The following is a 27,670-nucleotide window of genomic DNA, read 5'->3' on the forward strand; positions in this document are numbered from 1 at the left end:
CCAGTCTTGGTGGTTTTTCAATGACAGTACCTTTCTCCATTCACATATAACCCGACTTCAGAGCTGGAAGTTTCTAACCTTTACATACAAAAAGCGATAAACCCTCAAAAAGTTAAATACAGAATTACCGTGTAACCCAGCAATTCCACTCCTAGGCATACACCTAAAAGAAATGAAAACAGGGATTCAAACAGATACATGCACCCAATGTTCATTAGCAGCATTATTCACAATAGTGAAAAAATGGAAATAACCCAAGTATCCACTGACAGATGAACAGATAACTAACAGGTGTCCATCCACACAAAGGAAAATTATTCAGCCATAAAAAGGAATGAGGTTGTGGCACAAGCTACAACATGAACTTAACCTTGAAATTCTGAGTAAGGGACTTCCCTGTTGGCACAGTGGTTGAGAGTCCACCTGCCGATGCAGGGGACGTGGGTTCATGCCCCGGTCTGGGAAGATCCCACATGTCGCGGAGCAGCTGGGCCCGTGAGCCATGGCCGCTGAGCCTGTGCGTCTGGAGCCTGTGCTCCACAACAGGAGAGGCCACAACAGTGAGAGGCCTGCGTACCGCAAAAAAAAAAAAAAAAAAGACTCTGCGCTCCCAATGCAGGGGGCCCGGGCTCAATCCCTGGTCAGGGAACTAAATCCCACATGCATGCTGCAACTAAGAGTTCGCATGCCACAATTAAGGAGCCCACGAGCCACAACTAAGGAGCCCACCTGCCGCAACTAAGACCCAGTGCAACCAAATAAATAAGTAAACAAATAAATAAAAATAAACACAAAAGTTAAAAAAAAAAGAAATTCTGAATGAAATAAGTCAGACACAAAGGACAAATCTTGCATGATTCCACTTATATGAGGTTCCCCAGAGCAGGCAAACTCACAGAGGCAGATAGATTCATGGGTATCAGGGCTGAGGGGAGGGGAAGGGGGAATTAGTGTTTAAGGGGGACAGAGTTTCTGTTTGGGAACATGAAAAGTTTTGGAAATAGATGGTGACAGTAATGGTTGTACAACATCGTAAATGTAGCTTATGCCACTGAATCGTACACTTAAACATCATTAATATGGCAGATTTCTATGTCGTATATATTTTAAAATGTTTTTTAAAAATTAATAGTGTAATAGACTAAAGCCATTGACTTAGATACTTAAAATAGGTCAACTGTATGTTAGGTGAACTATATATCCCAATAAAGCTGAAAATAACCTCTGAAAGGATCCTTGAATTCACACTGAAGAACACGAAAGTACTAACAAGCCCCTTTGCAACAGTCTCACCAGCAGCCCACAGCCATCTACCCCTACCCCTGGGGTTTAATCTTCGACCAAAATACTCCGCTCCCAAGGGCGGGAGAGGGCTGAGTATGAAATGAAGCACACACACACACTTTCACTCAAGGAGAAAAGCATTTTAATAGAGAAAAACACAACTCCTACTCCACACACTAAGCCACAGACGTCACATTATGGCTGTCACTTTTCTTACAGGCTGGAATGTCCAAACAGCTCAAAACTGCACAAAGGTTAAAAATCAGGGAAGTGCACAATCATCAGGAGAATGGGAAGGTGCCAGGAGGGGTCAGGAGCAGTGAAGAGTGGGAACCCAGGCACAAAGGACCATGGGGAGGGACTGGTCGGGAGACAAGAGAGGTCAGCACTCTGCAAATGAAGGCTGTGGCCACAGCCAGGACTCACCCACCGGCGCCGGCTGACCCCAGGCCCCACAGCCACTCTACCAGGGAGGCGGTGCGGCAGCCACAACTTGCAGCCCCTTCCAGAAAGACAGGAATGCCTCTGAGGCTGACTTTGGCTTGAGGACCACCCCCCCAGAAGCCCTTCCTTAGACCACACAGCCCACCAGGACACCGCCACCCATACCCCAGCCCCACAGCTCTCGGGGTCAGACGGTGGCTCTGCCACCCTTACCAGCATTTCCCTAATAACTGCACAGTTCATTCTGTCTTGGTATCTTCTCAGAGTACCCAGACTAACGCTAGAATGCTATTCAGAGGCTAGTTTTTGGATGATGTCTCAGAACACAGCCAAGTAGGGAGCGCCACGAATTGGTCCCTCCACCAAACCAACCAGTAAGCTGGCAAAAACAGAGAGAATCAAGTTTTTCAGCACTCTGGAATCTAACCAAAAACCTGCCACAACCAGGGGAGTGCTTAGTGAAGGAGGAGGCTACTAAATTTCAGCATTTAAGAAACCTCTAGGGACCTCCCTGGTGGCACAGTGTTTAACAATCCGCCTGCCAATGCAGGTGACACAAGTTTGATCCCTGGTCCAGGAAGATCCCACATGCCGCAGAGCAACTAAGCCCACGAGCCACAACTACTGAGCCCACGTACCACATCTACGGAAGCCTGCGCGCTCTAGGGCCCGCGTGCCGCAACTACTGAGCCTGTGTGCCGCAACTACCGGAGCGCACGCACCTAGAGCCCATGCTCCGCAATGAGAGAAGCCACCGCAATGAGAAGCCTGCACACCGCAATAAACAGTAGCCCCCGCCCACCGCAACTAGAGAAAGCCCACGCACAGCAACAAAGACCCAATGCAGCCATAAGAAAAAAAGAAAAAGAAACCTCTGTTAGGTCACTGGCTAAATGCTAAGATAACAGAACAGAGACTTCAGTGACCAAACGTAACAGGGAATACAGTTGTTGCAAAAAAAAGGTCTGGAAAAAGTCACTAAATAAAGAGACGACTAACAGTCTTCAACAGCAACAGCAGCAAACTGCTGGCAAGGGAGGAGAACCTGATTTCCAGAGTTATAACATAATAAAATGTCAGAATGTCCAGTTTTCAACCAAAAAATAACAAGGCACATGAAGAAACAGAAAACTATGGTCCATTCACAGGAAGAAAAAGAAATTGACAGAAACCACCCCTGAGGAAGGCTAGACAGTGTCTTACAAGACAAATACCCTAAATCAATTTTCTCAAATAAGCTCCAACAGCTAAAGGAAACAAGAGAACAATGTCTGAAAAAACACAGAATGTCAATAAAGAGACAGACTATAATAGAGATCACAAAAAAATTCCGGAACTGAAAATAGAGTAACTGAAATGAAAAATTCAGCTGAGGAAGGAGAACAACAGCAGATCTGAGCAGGCAGAAGGAAGGACCAGAGAACCTGAAGACAGGGCAATCCAAACTATCCAGTCTGAGGAGCAGGAGAAAAGAGAGTAAAGAAAAATGAACGGTAAGTGTTAGACCCATCACCTCTGGAGCCTACTCCAGGACAAGACCACTGTCGCCTGCACGATCTCTCCCAGGCAGGAGACAGCACAGCTCCACGACCCACTGGCCACGCAAAAGGTCTGCAGAGAGGCTCAACTCATGCGGAGGGCACCACAGGCAAGAGGCGGCCAGCCACTCAAGTGAAGATCATGGGCCAACTCACCATATGTGACATCTCAGTTTTTTGGCCACAGCTTGACACTTTTCATCTACAACAACAACAACAACCATACACTCTCATTCTGGCTGCTTGTGGTCGGTGGACACTGCTGACATCATGAGATACGACAGACACACACATGCCAGTGGGTCTCAGGCATGAAAAGCAGAGAGAGAGCTTTGGTCTCCTTCAAGTTAAACTGGAGTTGGCACCACACAGGCGGAGACTTCATCTTGACCCACCACACCCTCACATACCCACACACCCTCACACCTCTATTTTCACAAATAAATGTGTAAGTCACTTAGGATGGAACAAGAGTAAATGAAAGCACAGTAGTACATCTCTGTGGCCCTGGGGTAGGCAATGACTTCTTAGATATGACACCAGGGGCACAAGCAACAAAAGAGAAGACTGATAACCAGACTTAAAACTTACAACTTCAGTGCATCAAACAATACCATCGGAAAAGTGACAAGACAACCACAGAGGAGAGAAAATATCCACAAATCATACATCTGATAAAAGACATATCTGTAAAGAACTCATAACAATAAAAAGACAAATAATCCAATTTTTTAAATTAGCAAAGGACGTGAATAGACATTTTGCCAATGAACATATCCAAATGGCCAAGAAGCACATGAAAAGATGCTCAACACCATTAGTCAGCAGGGAGATGCAAATCAAAACCACAGTAAGATACCACTTTACACCCACTAGGATGGCTATTTTCAAAAACAAAAAAAAACAGAGAAAAACAAGTGTTGGAGAGGATGCGTGGAAACTGGAACCCTCATACGCAGCTGGAGGAATGTAAAGTGGTACAACCATTTTGGAAAAGGGTTCGCAGTTCCTCAAAAAGTTCAAGACAGATTTAGCATGTGATCCAGCAATTCCACTCATAGGTCTATACCCAAGAGAACTCAAATCACATGTAAACACAAAAACTTGTATACAAATGTTCAGGGCAGCATTATTCATAATCACCAAAGGTGAAAACCCAAATGTCCATCAACGATGACGGGATAAACAAATGTGTATCCATACAATGGAATATTATTCAGCCATAAAAAGGAATGAAGTACTACTGCTACGTGGTGCAGTAGGGATGAATGTTAAAAACATTACAGTAGGGCTTCCCTGGTGGCGCAGTGGTTGAGAGTCCGCCTGCCGATGCAGGGGACACGGGTTCGTGTCCCGGTGCGGGAGGATCCCACGTGCTGCGGAGCGGCTGGGCCCGTGGGCCGTGGCCGCTGAGCCTGTGCGACCAGAGCCTGTGCTCCGCAACGGGAGAGGCCACAGCGGTGAGAGGCCCACGTACCGCAAAAAAAAAAACATTACACTAAGTGAAAGAGGTCAGAAAAGGAAGACCACTACTGGAGATTCCATTTACATAAAGTGTCCAGAAAAGGCAAAGTTACAGAGACAGAAAAAGATCAGTGGTTGTCTAGAGCTGGTGGTGTTGAGGGAAAATGGGGAATGACTTTTCCTGAGTATAGGGTTTCTTTGAGGGAAAATGAGATTAGATTAAGATGGTGGTTGCACAACTCTGTAAATATACTATAAACCACTGAACTGAACACTTTAAATGGGTGAACTTTATGGTATATAAATCATATCTCAGGGATTTCCCTGGCGGTGCAGTGGGTAAGACTCCGCACTCCCAATGCAGGGGGCCCGGGTTTGATCCCTGGTCAGGGAACTAGACCCCAAATGCGTGCTGCAACTAAGAGTTCGCATGCCACAACTGGGGAGCCCACATGCCACAACTAACGAGCCCTGGAGCCGCAACTAACGAGCCCACGGGCTGCAACTAAGACCTAGCGCAACCAAATAAACAAATATTTTTTTAAAAATCGTATCTCAGTAAAGCTGCTACAAGAATAAGCAGAAAGAGCCCATAGAAACCAAGGGTCCTCTGCCCTGCTTGTGCTTCACAACGCCAAGCACACAGCCAGCACCTGCAATACCCCCACAGCTCAGCTGCTGAGCTGCACTCTTCTTTGCACAGACGTCCTTGTTCCGGACAGAAGTCGCCCTCGGGGTACATGGCGTCTTTGGTGACACACTCCTGCACAGGGCCCTCTCCATCCTTCACAGGCATCCCTCCCTTCTGTCCACAGAGGCACAGCGGGCAGCTCCCAGGGACACCCACCACAGACAAGCGCCCCCATGCGGCCGGGCCCGAGAGCTGCCACGCACAGGCCTGGAGTTCGGTGGTCTATCTGCACCAGCCGCACTGTGCCCCTGCTCAGGCCCACTGCCGAGCTTCCTCCCCATCCCCTCACTGGCGTGAGCCTTGTTCCCAAAAACCATGATGTCACCCCAGGGGCTAAGCACAGTGGCAGTGCACACATTCTTAATGGGCAATAGCACCCTCACGAAGGTGAAACTGGTTCTGGGGGACAAGACAATCTCAGACATCACAACAGCTCGCGGCCCTCCAAATCCAGACCTACAGTGTACGTGTGCTATTAAACTTTCACAGCAGGGAGAAGAGGCATCAGGAATCAGAAAGGCCAACATAAGAAAGAAAGCTGAGAGCACAGGTCTGGAGGGCTCTCTCCTGCAACACTCATGATGGTCAGGGAGGGCAGAGGCGTGGTATGTGCTGACAGCCGGCCACACTGGGGAGGGGGCCGGATGAAGCACCTCGACACGCATAAATGGTCTTGACCAGACAAAACTGAGCTTCATACTCACCGTCCGGGAGTCGGGAAGGGAGCAACAGGCCTCGTCTGCTCAGTTCCGCCAGCGCCAGACACCCGCCATGCCAGGCGTTGTCTGTCTCCTGGAAACTGAAAGCACAAAGAGCCTGAGACCCAGCACGATGCCCCCCACAGCCCAGAGTGAAAGTCCACCCCCGGGCCAAAAGCCTCACTAAAACCCTGAGTGAGTTTATAAAATATCAGTCAGTAACGAGATCAAGTACTCCAAATCAGCTGAAGATAACGGCCATGTTCAGGTCTCCGGAGAATGAGTAAAAATCCTGGGTCAGCCTCACACACCCCAGGAAGAGCAGCCCACACACGTGCCCACTGCACCTTCGGGCCAGAGCAGCTAGCTCTCTCAGCCGTTTAAGCAGTTGCGCCGCTCAAGAAACGCTGGGCTTACAACACAGTGACTACACCAAATGAAGGTTAGGAAAATGTTCACAGGAAGGGCAAGTAGACCCCCTTTTCATGGAGCCCCTGCTGGCTTGAATGATGAATATTGAGATTAGGAAGTTAGAATCAAACAGCATATACAGAACTTGTTTTGTACTGTTTGAAACAGACTTTCAATAAACAACTGAAAAGCCAGTCAACTCATAAGCAAAATTTCGTATTTAATAAAAAATTCCTGAAGTGGTTTGGAAGCTCTCATGTTTAAAGGTGCAGCTCTGGCATAATAACTAGCGAGAATAACCCTTTCTTACATCAACAACTGCTTCTTACATCAATAACTGTTCTGAGAGTTTCCACGCCTGGCTGCCAAAATAAACATGGAAATATACTTCACCCAAAAAACCAGAGAAATTACAGGACTCTTTCCAATTCTGAATAAATTAATTTGATGGCGAAGAAATGTTTAGGAAAACCAAATAAATTGCATCACTGGCTGGCAACAAACGCACGAATACTCAGATAGGATAGAAGTTAGGCTTATCTTTTCACTCAAAATACACTTAGCAGTGTCTCCCACGTGCCAGGCCCTGCTCTGGGCTCTGCGGAGACACGCTGACCAAGACAGACACAAAAGCTGCCCTGGACCTCGCCAGCAATCAGTGACTCAATTCCAATTATAACTTTAAGTTCCAGATGTTTATCAAATGTCTGTCCCAAAGACTATATGACCGTTGCCACAATTTAATATTGCACTTTGTGTACTTCAGGATTTCAGTTGGAGAGAAGTGCTTTCTGCTTTCCATAAAAGATTTAATAACATTTGGAAGAACCTGATAAAAGGTCAGCAGTACGATGACTCACTTATCACTAAAACAATCGCCAGTCACGCCATCGTTTCTCAACTAAACGTGTGTGCGCTGTAGCTTGTCAACAGCTGTGGACAGTGCAGGACCTTGCGTCAGGCTGTAAAATGCCTGTGGCCCAAGGCGGCCGAGGAGGACCACGGTGTGCTGCCTGCACTGCTGCCTCTGCTCTGCCCACTCCAGGAGGACGTGGACCCTCTCCAAGGCCAACCTGCACAGCGGGGATGGACGCAGACACTAGGACGCAGAGTACCGAGTACCGCCAGAGTGCCCAGTGCCTGAGGGCAAGCTCCTGTCCCAGAGCCAAGCCCCAGACGACCGTGGGAGGGCCCGGGGTCTCAGAGGAGTGGAGACAACAGCAAACAGAAGGGCCGAGACAGCAGGCTCAGGAGAGAGGGGCCAAGATGGGCTCAGGGCCACTGGCCTCTCATCGGCAAGGGCACCCAATGAGGACCATCTGGAAGAGCAGAGTGGGGCGGCGTGGAGGGCGTGGGATGAGCGAAGAAGACGTTCTTATCCTTCCACCCACCTCATACCCACTGTCCCTAGAAGGACACGGAGAAAGGGGGACGGTGCGTGCAGGGTGCAGAGCAGAGGGGGACACCCCATCACTTTCATCTCCTTCTGAACTTTTAACTGCAAACAGCACTAGAACTCAAGGAAAAGCCTGGGAAGGAGCCGTGAAGAGCATTTCCTGCTGAGAGGGGGCTGCTCCCGCGGCCACAGCAGCACCACCATGGCACACCCAGGACCCAGGCCGCAGGGCTGAGGCCCGTCTGCTGACTGGAGAAACCCGCGGGCTCAGTGCAGATGCCAGACACAGAGGACCCGGCAAGGCCTCCCGGGGCAGGCTGCTTGCACCCACCCTGGACTGGTGGGTCTGGGCACCATCTCTGGGATCCTGTCCTGAGGCCATCGAGGGGCTAACGCGTGGTTTTCTAAGTGGTGGGAGGGGTAGGGGAGTGCAGGTACTGAAGGGCACCTGCACATTCTGGGGCGGGACCTGGGAGGGGAACACAGGGCCTGAGGAGGTCCTCTGGGGCTCACTGGGAGGCCCCAGCCACATAATCTGGCCCAGAAACAGGGCAGGGAGCAAGGTAACAGTCCCAGGAGTCGGGTGTTCTTACATGTAAAGGAATTAATGTCCTATTTCTGACCCACTGCAGAAATGGCTGGCAGCTCACCACATACCCCAGGAGGACATAAAAGGAGGAAGGAGACCAGAGCGGCCTCTGTGCTGGGTCGCCAGCCGGCCCGGCCACCCTGCCAACCTCACACCCCAGCCCAGCTGGTACCTGCTTCTCCCGGCTGCGCTGACTCCTTTCTATGGCCTGTTCTGCAATCAGGAGTTTCACGCCCACTGTGTGAGGTCCTGTCCAGGGAAAGACTGCCTCCCCGAGGGCCCACTCAGGCCCCTTCACTCAATGTTGCATTGGGCTTCTGGCCTTGGGAATCTGGAGCAGTGAGACCATTTCTACCCTCCACAACCCAGACACAAAGATCAGAGGAATTCATTAAAACAACAAAATAAAGGCAAAGCAGCATTTGGAGATTAACTAGGACGAGTGAAACTGGACTAAGGTTGCAGGCCGAGAGCAAGGAACATACATCTGACCAGAGAAGCATGTTTTGGGAGAAAAGATGCTAGCATTCAGGGGAGACACGTTGGGGTGAAGGGCTCACAGCCCTTGAGGCAGAGGCACAGCGGCTAGAGAAGTAACAGGGTTTGAGAGCCGGACGGGAGGGGACCCAGGAGCGCATGGGAGGGGAGACTGCAGAAGGAGCAGCAGAAGGAAGGGCTGGACAAAGATGGCTTCAAATAGCCAGAGTGCTGTGCAGAAACACTCTAAGGAAGGAAAGAGGAAAGCGAAGCGCTTGAGGCAGACAGCCACCCCAGGGGAAGGGGCTGGGAGGAAAGGCCGGAGGCCCTGGCTCCTCCATCCTCCCAAACCCCCCGCGCCCCTGGTTGCCCTGAACCCACACCTCTTCACCCAGGACCAGTGGGGTGCCCGTGTCATCTCGTGCCCATCAGCAAGCCCCCGAAAAAGAACTCCAGGAAGACACTCTACAACAAGCTAGCAGAGTCATCGTGCAGACCCACGGTTCTACAGAGTCCCGCGAAGCAGCACGTGTCTCCTGCCACAAGAAGACACAGTGGCCACACATGCAACATTACTCTGAAACAGTAGTGTGAAACTGTTTCCTGCAGTCCTTAAACCTCACCAATCAGGCTCGGGGCCCAGGGCAGGAGAAGCCCGCGCCCCTGGGACCCCGTGGGCCAGCTTGGTGACCGAGGCCTGAGTGCCCATGAACACCAATAGCACAGCTCTCACACGCATGGGGGCACCAAGAAGAGAAGCAACCGGCTGACAAGGGTGGGACCACACATGGGGGCCGAACACAACACCCATTCTCAAATCACCTGCTTCTGAAAGCAAGGGGCAAGCAGAGCCAAGAGTCCTCGTGAGCAGCTGCACTAACGCGGCCCCCCCAGCCCACCTGAACTGCACTAACGCGGCCCCCCCCCTCAGCCCACCTGCGCTGCACTAACGCAGCCCCCCCCAGCCCACCTGCACTGCACTAACGCGGCCCCCCCTCAGCCCACCTGCGCTGCACTAACGCGGCCCCCCTCAGCCCACCTGCGCTGCCCGGGGCTCTGCCCTTTGCCCCTCGCCTGCAGGCCCCAGGCTCAAACTCCCACACCTGCCACCTGCACCTCCCGGCCCACACCTGCACCTCGGGCAGGCCGCGGGTCCCCAGGATCCCCTGAGAGGTGAGGACGGATGCAGCACAACCACTGGCAAACATGTGGCTATGAGATTTAAATCTGATGAAATTAAATAAAATTTGGAATTCAGACCTCAGTCACACTAGCCTCTTTTAAGATCTCAACAGCCCCAGATCTAGAACAGGCCGTCATCACAGAAAACTCTCTCGGACAGAGCAGCCCTGGTTTCATTCCAATGAAAACAGGTTTCCTTGAAGGATACGTTTCTATGTGTGGACACGCGCAAAACTGACCTCCTTAAGGTTTTTAAATGTAACGGAGCCTAAGCTGACAAAAGAAATATATCAGGGTGGGATGAATTGGGAGATTAGGATTAACATATATACTAATATGTATAAAATAGACAACTAGTGTATAGCACAAGGAGCTCCACTTCACTGTACAGTAGAAACTAACACAACATTGTAAAACAACTATACCCCAATTTTTTTTAAAAAAAGACGTATTAGGGGCACACGCGTGCACACACACACACACACACACAAGAAATATATCAGAAATAACTAGAGTCCTCAAGTTTAACTTCAAAAGGAAAAGAAATGGCTTCAGAGAATCTGATAACTAGCTCAACTGAAAGAAAACGTAGGAGGAAGTAAGGAAAGAAAAGCCACTGCTGTTACCCAGAAACACATCTACCCCTCTGATCTCCCCACATACCTGAAACAGTCCAGCACAGACCCGGCCACATCATCCGCCAGCTCTTTGGGAAGTCTTCCAGCCAACCTACCGATTCTGAAAAGCAGAAGCAACGTCGTCAGCATCAGCAGCCCGTCGAGGGCACACGCTACACTAGGAACGTCCCGAGTAACTGTCCTTCTCTCCAGAGGATGGCAAAGAGGCTGATTCTGCTCCATAAAAGCCACCTGCCCCATCAGGGAGCCCATCACACTGACATACAGAGACAGGACAGGCATCTGGGGGACCAAGGCAAAGGGAGCCCACAGGGCAGGTGCACTTCTCAGACAGTCAACGGCTCCCAGCTCAGGCCACCAAGGTCCATCCCCTGCTGCATGCCAACCGGGCCGGCTTCCATCAAGTCACTGCCCAGGCTGGGTCCCGGCCAGCGGCGCCCCAGAAAGGCCCACCCTCCCAGCCCATCATACTCCAAGCAGACAAGACTCTGGGCTCCGAGGTTGGCCAAAAGCCCCCGTGTGAGCCTCCTCTCCCCGGCATTCGCTATGTGAGTGGATTGGCAAGGACACCCGTAACCTCTGTGGGGAGGGCCCACGGGCACCTTCACCCATTTTCCTTTTCTCCACAACATCTCTTTTGTACTCTGTCCCCTAACCCGCCCTGGCCCCACTGCGTGTGCTGGGGCGCCTGTGTTGGCTGTTCCCTCAGGCATAGCAGAGGGGGATGCCAGCCCCTCCTGGGGGCTCTGGAATCAAGTGAGGCCGTGCAGCATCTGCTCTCTACATGGGGGGCCGCCCCTGGCTGTGGAGGCAGGAGGTGGGGGTCGTGGCAGTGAGGACGTGAGGAGCAAGGAAAGGAACACCTGAAGGTAAAAAAGGCAAACGTGCTCATTCCAGCCAGAAGGGCAAGAACATGAAGAAGCCACTGACCAACCTCAGTGATTTTCTTGAAAATTAGAACAAAAAGCAGTAAATGTAAATTAGGAAAAAATCATTCTACCTTTTAAAACTCTGGGAGCTGTTTGCAGCCCTCCAATTCCACAGGAAGTACTGAATGATTAAGGAGACTCAGTAGACCTGCAGGCATCTGGGGCATAAGCTGTGAGCCCCCAGCCCAGCCCCTCGACCAAGTGCAGTCACCTACCCTTTGGCCGCAGACCACCGCACAATCGTGTCCTTGTCCTTCAGCCCAACCAGCAGCTGCTCTGGAAGAACACAGGAAGGCCGGTCTGTGAGCCCCACGGAACCACCCAGAGTTTTAGATGAGCTCTCAGTTCCCAGCTTTAAGGTAACCCACCCTGCACACCACTCAAAACAGTACCATAAAGGCAATTACATGAAGAATCTCAATTCTAATCACAATAAAAGGACATTTCCTTCTGTATGTCTTTAAGTCATCACTTAAGGGCAATTTCTGTCTTATCTCCTAACAGTCACTGGGCAGAGAGCACCAGCGAGGAAGGCCAGAGGCCGATGAGGGAGGCTTCCCAGAGAAACCAGCTTCTGCCAGAGGCTGCAGAGAGCAGCTCTCCTAGGGACAGGGTCTGAGAAATGCTCAGCCTCTAGGAAAGGCCACACAGAGAGCTCCCAAGCAGTACAGGCCTTGCAAGCCGGTCAGTGGAAGCCCTGGTGGAGGGCACATGGCAGCACAGGAAGCCTGATGCAGAGGCAGGACGGAGCCTGTGGAGGTGCACAGGTGCACTGCGACCAGGGCGGTCTAGGGCCGCAACGGGGGGCGGGGAGACAGCAGATGCACACAGCCCCAGGCTCACCTCCCACCCTGCAAAGACCAGAGGTGGGGCCAGGTCCCCTGCAGGTCGAGATGAGGTGGCCCCCACTCACCTATCACGCTCTCCACCTCCTCGGGGACGTCGTCCTCTCCGTCGCTGTCAGGGGTCTCGGTCTGTATCCCTGGATCTCTAGGACTCTGGACACTCAGCTGCAGGCCCGCAACCAAGGAGCGGCAGCCACGCTGGTACCTGCAAGAAGCAAACAAACACACCTCAGACCTGCTGCGACAACTTGGAGCTAGAAGATCCTGATGACTGAACTCAACAATTCAGTGTCACTGTGAAAATTCCATGTGCTTTACAGGTACAGGATGGACAGGAAGGAAACTGAGCAGTAACTGTCACCAGCATGGACTGTCAAGGAAGATGACAACCTCATCTGAGCCACAGAACATAGATTCACCTTCTAGATGACTCAGAAACCCTCACGTGTCGGAAAGCTTTCTTAGCAGAAAGGCAGGTGACAAAGCGTGACAACAAGAATGCACCCAACAGGGCTTCCCTGGTAGCACAGTGCTTAAGAACCCGCCTGCCAATGCAGGGGACACGGGTTCGAGCCCTGGTCCAGGAAGATCCCACATGCCGCGGAGCAACTAAGCCCATGAGCCACAACTACTGAGCCTGTGCTCTAGAGCCCATAAGCCACAACTACTGGAGCCTGCGCTCTAGAGCCCGTGAGCTACAACTACTAAAGCCTGTGTACCTAGAGCCTGTACTCCACAACAAGAGAAGCCACTGCAACGAGAAGCCCGCACACCGCAACGAAGAGCAGCCCCTGCTCGCCACAACTAGAGAAAGCTGGTGCGCAGCAACGAAGACCCAACGCAGCCAAAAATAAATAAATAAAAATAAATTTTAAATTTTTTTAATTATTTTTTTAAAAAAAGAATGCACCCAACAGAAATGGCAGGGAGGGCACGTTTGAACCCACTGGCCTTGGCCTTATTTCCACAGGCTCTGCCTCCAGGTCCCACCTGAGCAGAGCCCCACCCCCTGTCTCTGGGCCAGATGCCTGCCTTCCACACCAGGGGCCACAGCTGGTCCATGCCAGCTCCCACAGATCCTGCCTCCTGAATGGCTCTCACCACTTCCTGCCGCCCACACCCGCCTCCCCACCTGCTGAGGCCACCAGCATCATCTCCTGCAGCGCCAAGAAGGGGCCAGCAGCACACGCCAGCTCAGCTGTCTGACTGCACAGCCCCTGAACCTCTGCCTGCCTCAGTTTCCCATCTGTAAAATGAGGCCCCACCCAGAGGGCTGTAACGAGGCCAGGTGGGAGGATGTGCACAAAGCACTCAGACCAGGCCCTGTGCAGAGAAAGGCCCAGGAACGCCTCCCCTCCTAGAAGCAGGACAGGCACGCTTGGGCCTGACTCTGGGGCAGCCCCATCTCAGGACAGGGCCTGGGGCATAAAAGGTGACCGGTCGAGTTACAGCATGATTACTGGGGGCCACAGCCTAAGGCCAAGTCCAGTTCCAGATAACTGGGGCTTCAGAGACAGAGCCAACTCAGACACTGTTTAGCTGTGGCCTTGAGGCCTCAGATTCCGTGAAACAAGGATGGTGTGGGCAGTTCCCAAGATGGAGGTTCAATCAACTGCCAATGGCCAGTGACTTAATCAACCATGACTATGCAATGAGGCCTCCAATAAAACCCAAAAGGAAGACTCCCCTGGAAGTCCAGTGGTTAAGACTCCGAGCTTCCACTGCAGGGGGCGCAAGTTTGACCCTTAGTCTGGGAACTAAAATCCCGCTTGCCACATGGCCGGACCAAAAAAAAAGGAGTGGGTTAGGACAGCTTCCAGGTTGGTGAACACAGGGAGAAGCAGGAAGGGTGGGGAACTCAGAGGGCATGGAAGCCTTGTGCCCTCTCCCCAGGCCCTGCCCTCTGCATCTCTTCCACCTAGCCGTTCCTGAGTTATAGCCTTGTATAATAAACCAGTAATCTCAAATAAAATATTTCTCTGAGTTCTATGAGCCGCTCTAGCAAATTATCAAACCCTCCAACCTGTAGCCAGACTGTCAGAAACACAGGTGACAATCTCGACTTGCAATTGGGGTTGGCAGAGGGAGGAGAGGTGTTGAGGCAGGGGTAGACAGTCTAGTGGGCTGAGCCCTTAACCTGTAGGATCTGGTGCTGTCTCCACAAAGACAGAGTCAAAACTGAGTTACACAGTAGGACACCCAGCTGGTGTCCGACAACTGCCTGGTGTTGGTCTGGAAAAGAACACACATCAGAGTTGTTGTCAGAATCAGAGCAGCAACAGGTAACTGAACCAAGGAGAACGTCACCAGGCACCACAGGATTGTGGTCAAGATCATAAAGCTCCCGGCAAGCAGCAGGCACTGGGCAACGACTGTCGACACTGTTACTGTCCTCCAGTGAAGACACACGAGGACTCTACCTCACAGAAAAAGTTCTCGATATCGTCCAGCAACCAGGGACCAGACAGGCTGCCACTGGACTTTCCCTCCTGACTTAACCACAAATCTAGACAAAGTGTATATACCAACCGCTGGCAGGCACAAGATGACAACCAAGGCATGGCTACAATCCCTCAGAGCAGGGAAGCCCCCAGGTGCACCCAACTTCCCCTCTGCTTCCTCCCAAAGGCACTTTCTAAACCACGGCACAGGAAAGTACAGCCCGAGCATAGCCGCCGTCCTGCTGGGCAGAAAAAAGAAATCTTGACTAGTGAGATGGCTACTAAGTGGGGATTGACGCTGAAGGAAGGGGAGCTGAAACAGCATCCCAAATTCTCCCTGGATCCTCAGGCAGCTGTGAGGCGTGTGAGACCCAGATGCGCCATCAGAGAGCAGCTGGGAGGCCAAGAGAGCCAAACAGAGTCCAGAGGGCAAGTAACGCTGGGCAGTCACTGAAGTGTGGGTCCAGCAGGAAGGACTGAAAGGCCACGCATGAGACATGAGCGGCTGCTGCAGGAGCAAGGGCCACACCCCAGCAGGGGGAACTGAGAAGGCCTGCGCCCCGACAGCAGGAGGGGCAGTGCGGCCAGTTACCTGCCTGTCACTAAGGGGAAGGCAACCAAAAAGGGAATGAATCTAAAAGATAAAAAGGGGCTTCCCTGGTGGCGCAGTGGTTGAGAGTCCGCCTGCCGATGCAGGGGACACGGGTTCGTGCCCCGATCCCGGAAGATCCCACATGCCGCGGAGCGGCTAGGCCCGTGAGCCATGGCCACTGAGCCTGTGCGTCTGGAGCCTGTGCTCCGCAACGGGGGAGGCCACAACAGTGAGAGGCCCGCGTACCGCAAAAAAAAAAATAAAAAGAAAAAAAGTAAAAAGAAAATGTATCCGAGGGGATAAAATGAAAAAAAGACGGAAGAGAGAGAAAACAAAGAGCAAGACGGAGACTGAACCCACCACATTAATGATCACACTCAGTGTACAGAGAGATACAGACTGAACAAAGTAACTGGGGTGCTAAATTACTCTCCTTCCCACATAAATGCTTGGAGTACTTGTGATAGTTCATTTTAACGTGTCCAGTTGACCGGGTCACGGTGCCGAGATATTTGCTCAAACATTATTCTGGTTGTGTCTGTGACCGTGATTGTGGGTGAAATTAACATTTAAGCTGTGGGCTTAGTAAAGCAGGTTGCTCTCCCCAGTGTGGTGGGCCTTGCCCAATCCACTGAAGGCCTGAGGATCACAGACAGGCTCCCTCTCCCCCAGTGAGAGGGATACTTCCTGCCTTCAGACTCAAGTTGAAACATCAGCTCCTCCTGGCCTCCAAGCCTGCCAGATGTGGGGACTTGCCAGCTCCACAAGCATAAGCCAATTCCTTATGATAAGTCTCTTTACACGCACACACCAATTGGTTCTGTTTCTCAGGGGAGCCCTAATACAGCACAGAATGTTAATTTTCCACAGCATCTGCAAAGTAACCACTAACATTTAGTCTCATAAACAACTTACAGAACAAGCTGTATACAGAACACCTAAAAGGTATTTCAGTAAAACATCACTAAAACATAACACACTTCTCTGGAATTTCCTATAATTGGAGACAAACTTAATCAAATAATTCCTCCCAAACCACACAAATGAATACGTGAAATAAAACTGAAGACTGCTAAAATGCAGTACCACCCCCAGCACAGCAAACAGTCTGTTTCCGGGGGAGCCACTACTTCAAAAGAACCCTTAAGACATCGTTTCCATCCACAGGCAGAGACAGCTCTCCTTTCTGAGTAAACCTCGAGGAAGGAGCCCATGACCCAGACTGAGGTGACCAGAATGGAGCCTTCCCTACGGTGCGACCCGCCAGTGAGGCTGCCCTACACTTGAATGACAAGCACTCTCAGTGAGTGCGAAACAAGCCTTCCTTGTCATCAGTTCCACTTCAAGATTCTACCTGGAAGATGTGGGGTCAGAAAATAACCGAAAGAAAAGGTGTTCCTTTCAAAATCAGAAACACTGCTGAGACTGGGGAAAAAATGAAAGCAGGAGGACACGTCAATCAGCCCGCTGTGTCCAGCCACCTGAAACACCTAGCCCCGCGCCAGCCTCCCGACACACCCTGGTCGCGTGGTTACCACTCAGTCCACTCACCTCCACTTGGCCACCTGGGGCTTCAGGAAGGTCAGGCCCAGCCGCTGCACGAGCTTCACCCCAAGCTTCCGGAGCAGGGTCTGGTTGCTGTCGGGGAGCCTGCAGTTGTCCAGGCACTGGAGAACGGTGGCAGCTGTGAACACAGCACATCTCGCTCAGTTTGGTGGGAAGGTTTTGTGTCATCTCCCAAATCCACCAACCCCACCTGACACGCACGACACCAAAACCAGACACTTCCACAGGCCCCCCCGACCCCAGTCAGTGTGAAGGCCTACATCTACGCTGGACCCCTTGAGCTCTGCTTCATAAAGACCCTTTCACCCCATGTCATTTACTAAGTGCAGCTGGAGTCGGACCTGCCCAACCCTCTCACTGTGAACCACGGATCTGGAGATGGAACGCAGAGGAACCCAGGGAGGGAACAGTGTCCTGGGCAGAGACAGCGGGCACGTGCCTGGAGGGTGGAGCACATGCAGGCCATGAGGACCATGCAGACAGGCTTAAGCATGAGGCTGCAAGAACAGAGAGGGGTCTCTACAAGCAGGGAAACTGTGTGATCGGGCCCCCTTGCAGTCAAGGCTATTTGGGGCAATGAGGCGGGCATCGGGGGAAGCGGAGGCCAGGAGAGCACGCAGGACCATGTTTCGTGTGAGACAAGGAGGGGGCGTTCAAGACAAGTTGAAATGGCATCTGGGTAACTTCCCAAAAGACCCAAACGGCGCACAGTGACCAGCGTAGGTATAACTGACAGTAACTCAAGATGGACCTGGGATCTGTGTGTGCGAGTCCATCAAGGACAACGTGTGACGATGCTGAATGGCGACTGCTCATGTTCTCATGTGTGACAATGACATCAAGGTTATGTTTCCAAAAAGAGTCAACAGATGCCAGTGGAATGATAGGGTGTCTAGGTGGTGGGTGAGGGGGAGCATGGATGAAACAGGAGTGCCCATGAATTAAAAACCTGAAGCTTGTGATAGAAATATGAGAGGTCACTATACCAATCAGTCTTCCTGTATGTGTATGAAATGTTCCATGATGAAAACTTCAAGAAATAGACTCTACTACCTAAATCTGATTCATACATCTTCTAAAACATGGACTAAGAAATTTCTCTTGTTCCAGGGAGTAAGCCTTCCTGCAGCAAAAATCACTATACTGATTTTCATAAGTTGAGGTTCAATCTAAAATTAAGAGAATGAGGCAAAAAGGGCAAATGATGTAGCCATGGTGCTGGGAAGAATGCAGTTGGGCCCCCAGGAAGCGAGCCAGAAACCTCAGGGCTTCATCTACATCCCAAGGCCCCCAGGATCAAGACCAGACAGTCAGGGCATCAGGAACCCAGACCTCCTCCCTAAGAGGCCTGAGACCTAACAGTCAGATTATTAACACATACGTACATACACACACACACACAAAGAAGACCGAAAAAAAAGACCTATGATAGTATCCAAATATAGCAAGTCACAGATTTTTGTGCCTGTGAATAAACTGTTAAAGAGACACATTTGATCATAATTCAGGCAAACTCATGTCACAAACACACCCTCACTTACAAATAAACCTTACCGTAGGGTAAACAGTCTTCACGTTTTCCATGCTTAAATATTTGTGCCTTAAAAAAAGAAAAAAAATTCTGTTAGAATTTGCAAATACATTTACAAATTGAAAACATCAATTATCAAAACAATTCATCACATCTTCCAGGATTTTTATTCTAGACACTCGCCAGGAAATAACAAGAGAAGAGTTTCTGTACATGACAAAGAAAGGAATTACAAGAGACTAGAGAGGAAATCTTCCAAAGGGGCAACGTAAACCAGAGATGCAGCGGTGAGGCCGTGCTCACTGACACACGCCCGCGTTGAAGTTAAGGGTGCTGGCCTGTAAGGAGAGTAAGGAATCGTACCGGGTTTCCATGACTAGCGTGTACCTGAAGGTACCAAAGGATAAGAGTTACAGGTCGAATTATCCGACACAAAGGTAAGGCATCCACGTACTCATCCTCGTTCTGAGCCAGCAAAGGAGAAAGGGCCCCTCCTGCTTCTCACACACGTGGGGCCGGCAGGCTGTCAAAACCTCAAATACCCGGAGTCCTCAACCTGAAATTTTACCCTCCACTTTCAACTCTGCAAGACTTGGGTATCCAAGCCCTTAAACGAAGAACCCTAAAGCTAAGCAACTCTAAGAAAACAGCTAAGGAACTTCTTCTCCTTCAAGAATTACTATTTGGGGCTTCCCTGGTGGCGCAGCGGTTGGGAGTCCGCCTGCCGATGCAGGGGACACGGGTTCGTGCCCCGGTCCGGGAAGATCCCACATGCCGCGGAGCGGCTGGGCCCGTGAGCCATGGCCGCTGAGCCTGCGCGTCCGGAGCCTGTGCTCCACAACGGGAGAGGCCACAACAGTGAGAGGCCCGCGTACCGCCAAAAAAAAAAAAAAATTACTATTTAACTGGCAAGGTGAGACCACTTCTGTCTTAGACCATCTGAAGGTACGTGGGCCCAACCGCACTGGACCCCGTCCCCCGACACCAGGTCCTGCTGGTGAGGGAGCTGCTCAGCCAAGGTGAAGAGAGTGAACACCATCCCAGACACTTAGTCAGTGGTGTTTCACATGGAGACCAACCACTCCGGGGCCCTGGACACTCTGAGGCAGGCTCACAGGAGAACAAGACACAGGGCTCAGACCCACAGGCCCAGGACATCCCAACACTCAAAGCACCATGGAACCTCCCAGCCAGTGGCCCATGGCTCCACCGCCTCTGCCAGCACACGTGATAAGTGCCTCACCTCACCAGCCCTGCTCTGGCCCTCTGCTGCAAAAGCCCCTTGGCAGAAGTCATGCTCTCCTTCGTGCTTTCTGCCCTTCCTCTCCCCGCAACAACTCAACCCCAAAACCATGAGCCAGCCATCAGATTAGGAAGTTCAGGACATTTCATTCCCCCACAACTTTCCATGACCCACACTACAAGTGGAGAAGGACCCCCGGACGTTCACGGGCCACATCTGAAATATCCCCATTTCATGACTGGTAAACCACTCCCAAAACACTTGAAATGTTTGTCTTTACAATCTGGGTTTATGAGGAGGGGGAAAGTCACCTGCATCCCCTAGCTTCTTCCTGGTGAACTTTTTTTTTTTTTTTTAATTTATTTTATTTTTGTCTGCACTGGGTCTTCATTGCTGTGCGCGGGCTTTCTCTGGTTGCGGCGAGTGGGGGCTACTCTTCGTTGTGGTGTGCAGGCTTCTCGTTGTGGTGGCTTCTCTTGTTGTGGAGCACGGGCTCTAAGCGTGCAGGTTCAGTTGTTGTGGCACGTGGGCTCAGTAGTTGTGGCTCAGGGGCTCTAGAGCGCAGCCTCAGTAGTTGTGGCACACGGGCTTAGCTGCTCTGCGGCATGTGGGATCTTCCCGGACCAGAGATCGAACCCATGTCCCCTGCATTGGCAGGCGGATTCTTAACCACTGTGCCACCAGGGAAGCCCCCTGGTGAACTTTTAAAGGAGTCAGGGAGGTGACTTGGTGGAAAGGAAGGAGGAAACCATCCTGCAGCCAGATGAGTCTGAGCAGGACGTGTGAGCCCCAGGGTGAGCCACCCACAGCCCTGGGCACAACGCCCGCCACCCTCCTCCTGCAGCAGAGGCCACGAGAGCAACCCCATCTACTATGCTGGCCATCAGCCTCCTGCCCCGACTGCCACAACAGGACCAGTGGACTGGCTCAGAAGGACAGACACCCAAGCTGGTGGCCGTGGAGCTGGTCTGGGACCAGGAGTAAGGAAAGGGCGGGCCGCACCATGCAGCCCACTGCCGTCCGTCACCTGCCTCGATCCCTCCAGCTCCGCTGCAGCCTCCATGCAGGCCACTGCCGTCCCTCACCTGCCACGCATCCTTCCAGCTCCGCCGCGGCCTCCCCCAGGAGCTAGGCCAGGCCTCCATACAGGACTCAGACAGTCCAGACCCCAGCAGTAAAGCTTACAGAACAGACCACTGTGGTTAGATATCTCTAACTTTAAAAAAACTAAATGTCAGGGTTCACATAAACAACCTGGATGCAACGGTCTCAGCTCCAAACTGCCTCACATACAAACCAGGACAGAGAACCTGGCCGAGGATGGGGCTTCACCGAGGGTCCAGCTCCTCCTCCAAGCAGGAGGCCCAGCCTGCAGGGCTGAGGGGGCGTCTCAGGGCTGGCCCAGCCCAGATCGCAGCGCCAGCGTACCCTGCGGACACATACCACCTCCCCTCTGTTTTCGGGGCACAAAGCCATCCACATGGCCAGTGCCACTGCACACAAAGACAACCGGTGCCACAAGGAAACAGCTGACAATACGACAAGCACACAAGTTATAAAAACCACTCAGGTCTCAATCAACTTTCAAAGTTATAGTAATTATACGCTTAAAAACACAAATAAATGTCTTGGTATAAAAATAACTAACATAAATTTTGCCAAATTTTCTAAAACTGTGAAGCACACTCTAGTACGCCAACAGCTCTATGGTAGAAAATACCACCAGGAAGACTTACCGTCTCAGCTACTGAAGCACCAGAATCACTGCTGTCCTTTCTGAACCCTGCCCACCCCAAGCTCCGCGCTGAGTCCGGGCAGCAAGAGGGGAGGCCTTGCCACACCCAGCTGCATGGCGGGCAGACACGGCCAGATTAACAGACATGAATGCACAGTTAAGCATCACTGAACTCAAAGTACCCACTCTGTGTTCTCTTCCAGTGGATACTACAATCAGAATTACTATCATGTGGGAGACAACAAAACTTTTTGTTTTAAAAAGAAGTCCTCAAAATGGTATGCTGATTATGTAGAATACACACTGAAGTATTTACAGGCAGTGGAGTGATTTAATTTAAAACAGTTCAACAACACAAGTGTGTGGTTGTATATTTTATTTTAATATACACACATGTGTGCACATGTGCACACACACACACATGTATACATAAAAATAAAGGCAGGGATTCAAGGACTTCACAAAAGAGCCTAAAGAAACTAAAAGGATAACAAAGGGATTTTATAAACAACTTTACAACAACAAATTAGACGGGACTTCCCTCGTGGCGCAGTGGTTAAGAATCTGCCTGCCAACACAGGGGACGCGGGTTTGAGCCCTGGTCCAGGAAGATCCCACATGCCGCAGAGCAACTAAGCCCGTGTGCCACAACTACTGAGCCTGCCCTCTAGAGCCCACAAGCCACAACTACTGAGCCCTCATGCCACAACTACTGAAGCCCGAGCGCCCTAGAGTCCATGCTCCAAAACAAGAGAAGCCACCACAATGAGAAGCCCACACACCGCAATGTAAGAGTAGTCCCTGCTCGCCGCAACTAGAGAAAGCCCGCGCGCAGCAACGAGACCCAACGCAGCCAAAAATAAATAAATATATATATATATTTATTTAAAAAAAAAAATTAGACAACCCAAAGGAAGTGGACAAATTCCAAGACAAATTCCAAATAAGCAAAAATGGCTTAAGAAATAGAAAATCTGAATAGACTTGGATCATGTAAAGAAATTTAAATTAGTACTTTAGAATCTTTCCATAAAGAAACCCCCAGGCCCACATGGTTTCACTAATGAATTCTAGCAAACATTTAAGGAAAAAATACATCCTACATAAACTTCAAGAAAACAGAGGAGGAACAGTTCCCGGTCCTCGCCTGATACAAAAGCCACAGACATCATAGGAAAACCGCAGATCAATGTCCCTCATGAACAAACATATAGAAATCCTTAGGACTTCCCTGGTGGCGCAGTGGTTAAGACTCCACACTACCAAGGCAGGGGGCCTGGGTTCGATCCCTGGTCAGGGAACTAGATCCCACATGCATGCTGCAACTAAGAGTTTGCATGCCACAACTAAGGAGCCGGCGAGCCGCAACTAAGACCTGAAGCAACCAAATAAAATAAATTAATTAATTAAAATAATTTCTTTTTTATATCCTTAACAAAATACTAGCAAAATGAATCCAGGAACATATTAAATGGATTTTACTCCATGACCAAATGGGATTTATTCCCCATTTACAAGGAATGCAAGGCTGGTTTAACATTCAAAAATTGATTTATATAATACATCGTATTAGCAGAACAGAGAACAAAAACATACAATCAGCTCAGTAAAAGCAAAAAAAGCACCTGACAAAATCCAACATCCATTCATGATGAAAGTTCCCCATCAACTACAAATAGAAGGGAACTTCCTCAACATGATAAAGAGCATCTATGAAAACCCACAGCTGGTATCATACTTAATGGTAAAAGACTGAACGCTTTCCCCTAAATAAATAGCAAGAAATCGCAACAAATTTTCGATTGAGTGGTGAGAAGGTGCTCCACACTAGAAGTGGGGCTACAAGAGGAGGATCCAGCTTGTCCCAGATGACCCTGAGGGGCTCCACAGAGTCAGCAAAAACACAGAGCAGAATCTTCCAGAAGGGTGGAAGGGAGTCTAAGCAATCAACAATATTAAGACCATATTAAGGGCTAGTGAAGAAAAAAAAAGATAAGCAAAATACAAGAAAATCAAAATTGTACAAGTTGTGGTCCACATGTGAAAGAAACAAAAACAAGACAGGATTCTGATCAACGGGAATGTTAGAAAGTAGACTCCATCTGACATTAATACCAGGCACAACGCTCCTTCATAAGGACCCTGGGACTGCAGAGCAGAAAACGAACCCCTGTCATGAATGTTATTGACTGTAAAAGTTACAAACCAATGATTCTAAGCCCAAGACTTAAAGAAGGATACAGAACGGAAGGGAAATGCTGCCAACTCGTATCATGTACAAGTGAATACACACAGGCACTGGCTGAGAAGAAGCAACGGGCGAGGCAGGCAGCAGGGGAGGAAAAGCACCATGACATCCTCTTACAAAGAGGGGTGGGATCAGGAGACCCTGTGGAGAGGGGATGGCAGAGGAAACAGGTCCAGAGCACCTAAAAACAGTGACATTGTCAACAAAGCTGGGAGATAGCAGGAGGGGCATCAGCAAGCCAGCAGATGGGCTGGAGCACATCGTGCAGGAGGAAGGGGCAGCAATCACCCTCAGCACAAAGCGGGCTGTCTCCGGGAGAAGGGGCTGTGCTGACAAGAGCAGACAAGGGCTGATGTGTTTTCATCACCAAGCCTCTGGACTGCTTAATCTCTTCACCAAGTGTAGAATAAAAATGATTTTTCAAAGAAGAAGGAGCTCTTCCTACACTACCCACTGACTGTGCTGAGGATTCTCCACGAATGTCACACAGAGAAGCATCCAGACCCCTGACCACCTGTGTGACGGGGCAGGAAGGCACCCTCTCTGAATCTCAGTTTCCTCAGTAAACGACAGGCGGCAGTGATGGTACCAGTTCGCTGAGCCACTCAGAAAATAAAATGCAAATGAACATAAAACGCATTATATTAACCAATGATATCTGAACTGTCTCCTACCTGGTAAATACAGACATATTCCTTTCATTTGTCTAAAAACTATTTTCTTTTAAGAACTCTTCCCTAGGTTTCATTTACAAAATTTAAAGTTAACTTACTCCATGTAAATTCAAATGCATCCAATTTAATATATTTTAGACACAAGTCATCCATTTTCAGAACAATTACTCCTGAGCAGAAACACTTGGTTCCTTCCATGTGAGGACTTGGAATCTGGGAGGGAGCCAAAAGCACCAAAATACCCACTGACCGTCTGCAGACCAGTGGTGTGATGGGGTCCACACAACGTGCGATGAGATGCCTAATAGTGCCGGGGGGCGGGGGGGGGGCATCAAAAACAAACCTCACCGAGAAGCTTCCCTTCAGCAGCTCTCAGCGCAGGGACAAGGTCTACCGATGGGCACCCCACGCAGGCGGGCCGCGGGTACACTGTTCTACTGGAGCATCGGGTCAGACGGGCACCTTGGCCAGTTCACCCCCCTCACTCCCGGCAGCTTTGTTATGAATAGAGCAGAGCCTCCTTTTACTCTCAAATACATAGTGTGGATAAAAATCGTACGGTCACCCTATGTGGCAAGTTCTCTGACCTCCTCCCCTCCACAGCCGGGGTCTCTGGGGTCATTGCCTTCCTCCCTGGGGCCAGGGGTCTTCCAGCTGCTTCAACCAACAGAGCCAGGCAGAAGCAACACTGTGACTGCCAAGCCCAGGACCCTCTGCCTGGGACACTCTCCCTGGAAACCCAGTAGCCACATGCAGAGGTGCCACGCAGAAGAAACAGTCCACAGGCCCAGCTGAGCCTAACCCTTCTAGTCACCCACACAGTGCGGGCTTCTCAGGCAAGGCCCTTGGCAGCAAGAGGCAGAGACAAGCGCCCCCCCAGCCCATGCCCTGGCCTGTCAGGACCCACAGAATCCACACACAACAGCTGCTGTGCAGAGCCACAGGCTTGGGGGTGGCTTGTCCACGACAGACACAACTCCCTCCTTAGGATCCGTGTGAGGGACTGAAATCTCACCCTGCAGGCACCACCCTGGCAGCAGTGTGTGGGACACATGGGGAGGCCACTCTCAACGTCCGGGAAGCTGAGGTGGGGCGCCTAGACCAGGGCAGACGGTCTGCAGGGGGAGGGAGGCTGGACAGGCAACGGCAGGAAACAGAACTGACAGCACCTGGTGACCACTTAAACGCTCTTTGGTCTCATTCACTGATAAATAATAAGAATTTAAAATACGAGGAAAGGCCCCAAATGCTCTCACACATGAACATCCTTCATTTGCCAAATTCCTTACAAAGTCTAAGTAAGAGAAAAGAACAAGTAGTGAAGACTTCCCAGGACAACTGTCACTGACACAGCCCGCCACTGGGCATGGGCAGATGGTGACAGTCCCCCATGGTCCCCACCCCACAGAGGGGACCAGCCCCGAGGCCAGGCTGCAGGCCACTGTCTGGACCAAAGGGGACCCAATACCCCATCTTTTATGGGTTCAAGGTGGGTTCTTTTTTTTTCTTATGGTACGCGGGCCTCTCACTGTTGTGGCCTCTCCTGTTGCGGAGCACAGGCTCCGGACGCGCAGGCTCAGCAGCCATGGCTCAAGGGCCCAGCCGCTCCGCAGCATGTGGGATCTTCCCGGACCAGGGTACGAACCCGTGTCCCCTGCATCGGCAGGCGGACTCTCAACCACTGCGCCACCAGGGAAGCCCAAGGTGGGTTCTTTTTATCCCTACACTTTTCCTGACCTTGAAGCCCACAGGATTTCCCAGGGGTGGGGGTGCTCTGTACGCACAAAGGCAAAGGTCACAGGAGTTACAGACTCTCCCATGAACAGACTCAGAATGGCTAAAGGGATGAAAAGGAACAAAAATCACAGAGGGCCAGGGCTTTGATTTTGTTTCTTAGTCTATTTTTCCACGTAAAGTAGGGCCATCTTCACTGCCCTTCCCTCCTGAGGGCACACGGTCCAACCCGGCACGTGCAGAGAACAGTGACCCCCAGCAACGGGAGGAAGTGGCCAACAGAAATGCTCTCATCTTCAGATGGTCAGGAGGATCCATCAGCCGGGCCACTAAATGGGGAGTGTACCCCATTTTTCATGGAAGCATAAAACATGAGCCAACTGAAAACCACCAGCTGGAAGCACACACTCCATACAAGCCCTCACACCACAGAGAGACGAGACCACACAGCACACCCATCTGAGGAGAGGTGACCGCCAGGTCTGCTCCTGTTGTTCTAGAAACCAGCACAGCACAAAGTGCAAACAAATGCATTTCCCAGTAATCACTCTAAACCACCACACCTTCCAATCACTACCCACCCAAGCCAGCTCTTCTGCACCATGCAACCAGCTTCCCTCCCCAGGGCATGTTCTCCAGCCATAAATCACAGGCTGTCGGCTGTTGAGAGCAAGTCCGCCCGGCTGCCAAGCAGGAGATGCTGGTCTGAGGCCCCTGAAGGCACCACTGAGTCAAGGGCAAGAAAAGCAGCTCCACCCTAGGCCCTGGGAGAAAGGGGCCCACACCACACGGCTCAGGGGTGCCACTTACTAGCACCCAAGAATTACCCTGTGAGCTGATGAGCACTGGCACTGAGGGGCACCTCACTGCATGATGGCCCCATTCCCAGTCCCTCAGAAAGACGTGACATCACAAACACACCAACCAGCAGACAGGATGGGGCTCAGGCAGGACAAGCTCCCCCATTCTGTGCTCCTGAGTCCTGTCCCAGGGCAACAGAGGGGACCACGCCCCAGTATCACAGCTCTTCCTGGATGTGCACACACGAAGGGGACAAAACGTAAACAGAAAGGACCATGAGCACTGACACAACAGTTTCAGGCTGGACGCCACTCCAGAGCTCGACTGATGGTCCCTGCTGGAGGCACAGAGCCGAGCCGGGACCACACCTTCCATGCAAGGCGACAAAGCCCAACAGCTTGGCGCCCTCTGAGTAACACCCAAGGGCGCTATACAGACGAATTCTCTTAACTCACGCTCCAGGCCCCCCTTCCCTGCAGGTCAGAGGAGAAGAACCCCACCACGTGCACCACCCTCCAC

At 51.1% G+C, this 27,670-nt stretch overlaps 1 protein-coding gene across 2 annotated transcripts in view; it reads right to left on the bottom strand.

Moving 5' to 3' along the window:
* Positions 1-27,670, bottom strand: part of TBCD (tubulin folding cofactor D) — a 177,047-nt gene that overhangs the window by 112,931 nt on the left and 36,446 nt on the right. For both annotated transcript variants that reach the window (XM_060132925.1, XM_060132924.1), the window contains exons 8-13: positions 18,740-18,785; positions 17,171-17,303; positions 12,655-12,791; positions 11,957-12,017; positions 10,838-10,912; positions 6,126-6,220 (exon numbers count right to left, since the gene is read on the bottom strand). In XM_060132925.1, coding sequence (XP_059988908.1) covers positions 6,126-6,220; positions 10,838-10,912; positions 11,957-12,017; positions 12,655-12,791; positions 17,171-17,303; positions 18,740-18,785 — 547 coding nt within the window. The remainder of the gene's footprint in view (positions 1-6,125; positions 6,221-10,837; positions 10,913-11,956; positions 12,018-12,654; positions 12,792-17,170; positions 17,304-18,739; positions 18,786-27,670) is intronic.

This window comes from Lagenorhynchus albirostris, chromosome 20 (assembly GCF_949774975.1).
Source record: "Lagenorhynchus albirostris chromosome 20, mLagAlb1.1, whole genome shotgun sequence".
NCBI classification, from domain to species: Eukaryota; Metazoa; Chordata; class Mammalia; order Artiodactyla; family Delphinidae; genus Lagenorhynchus; species Lagenorhynchus albirostris.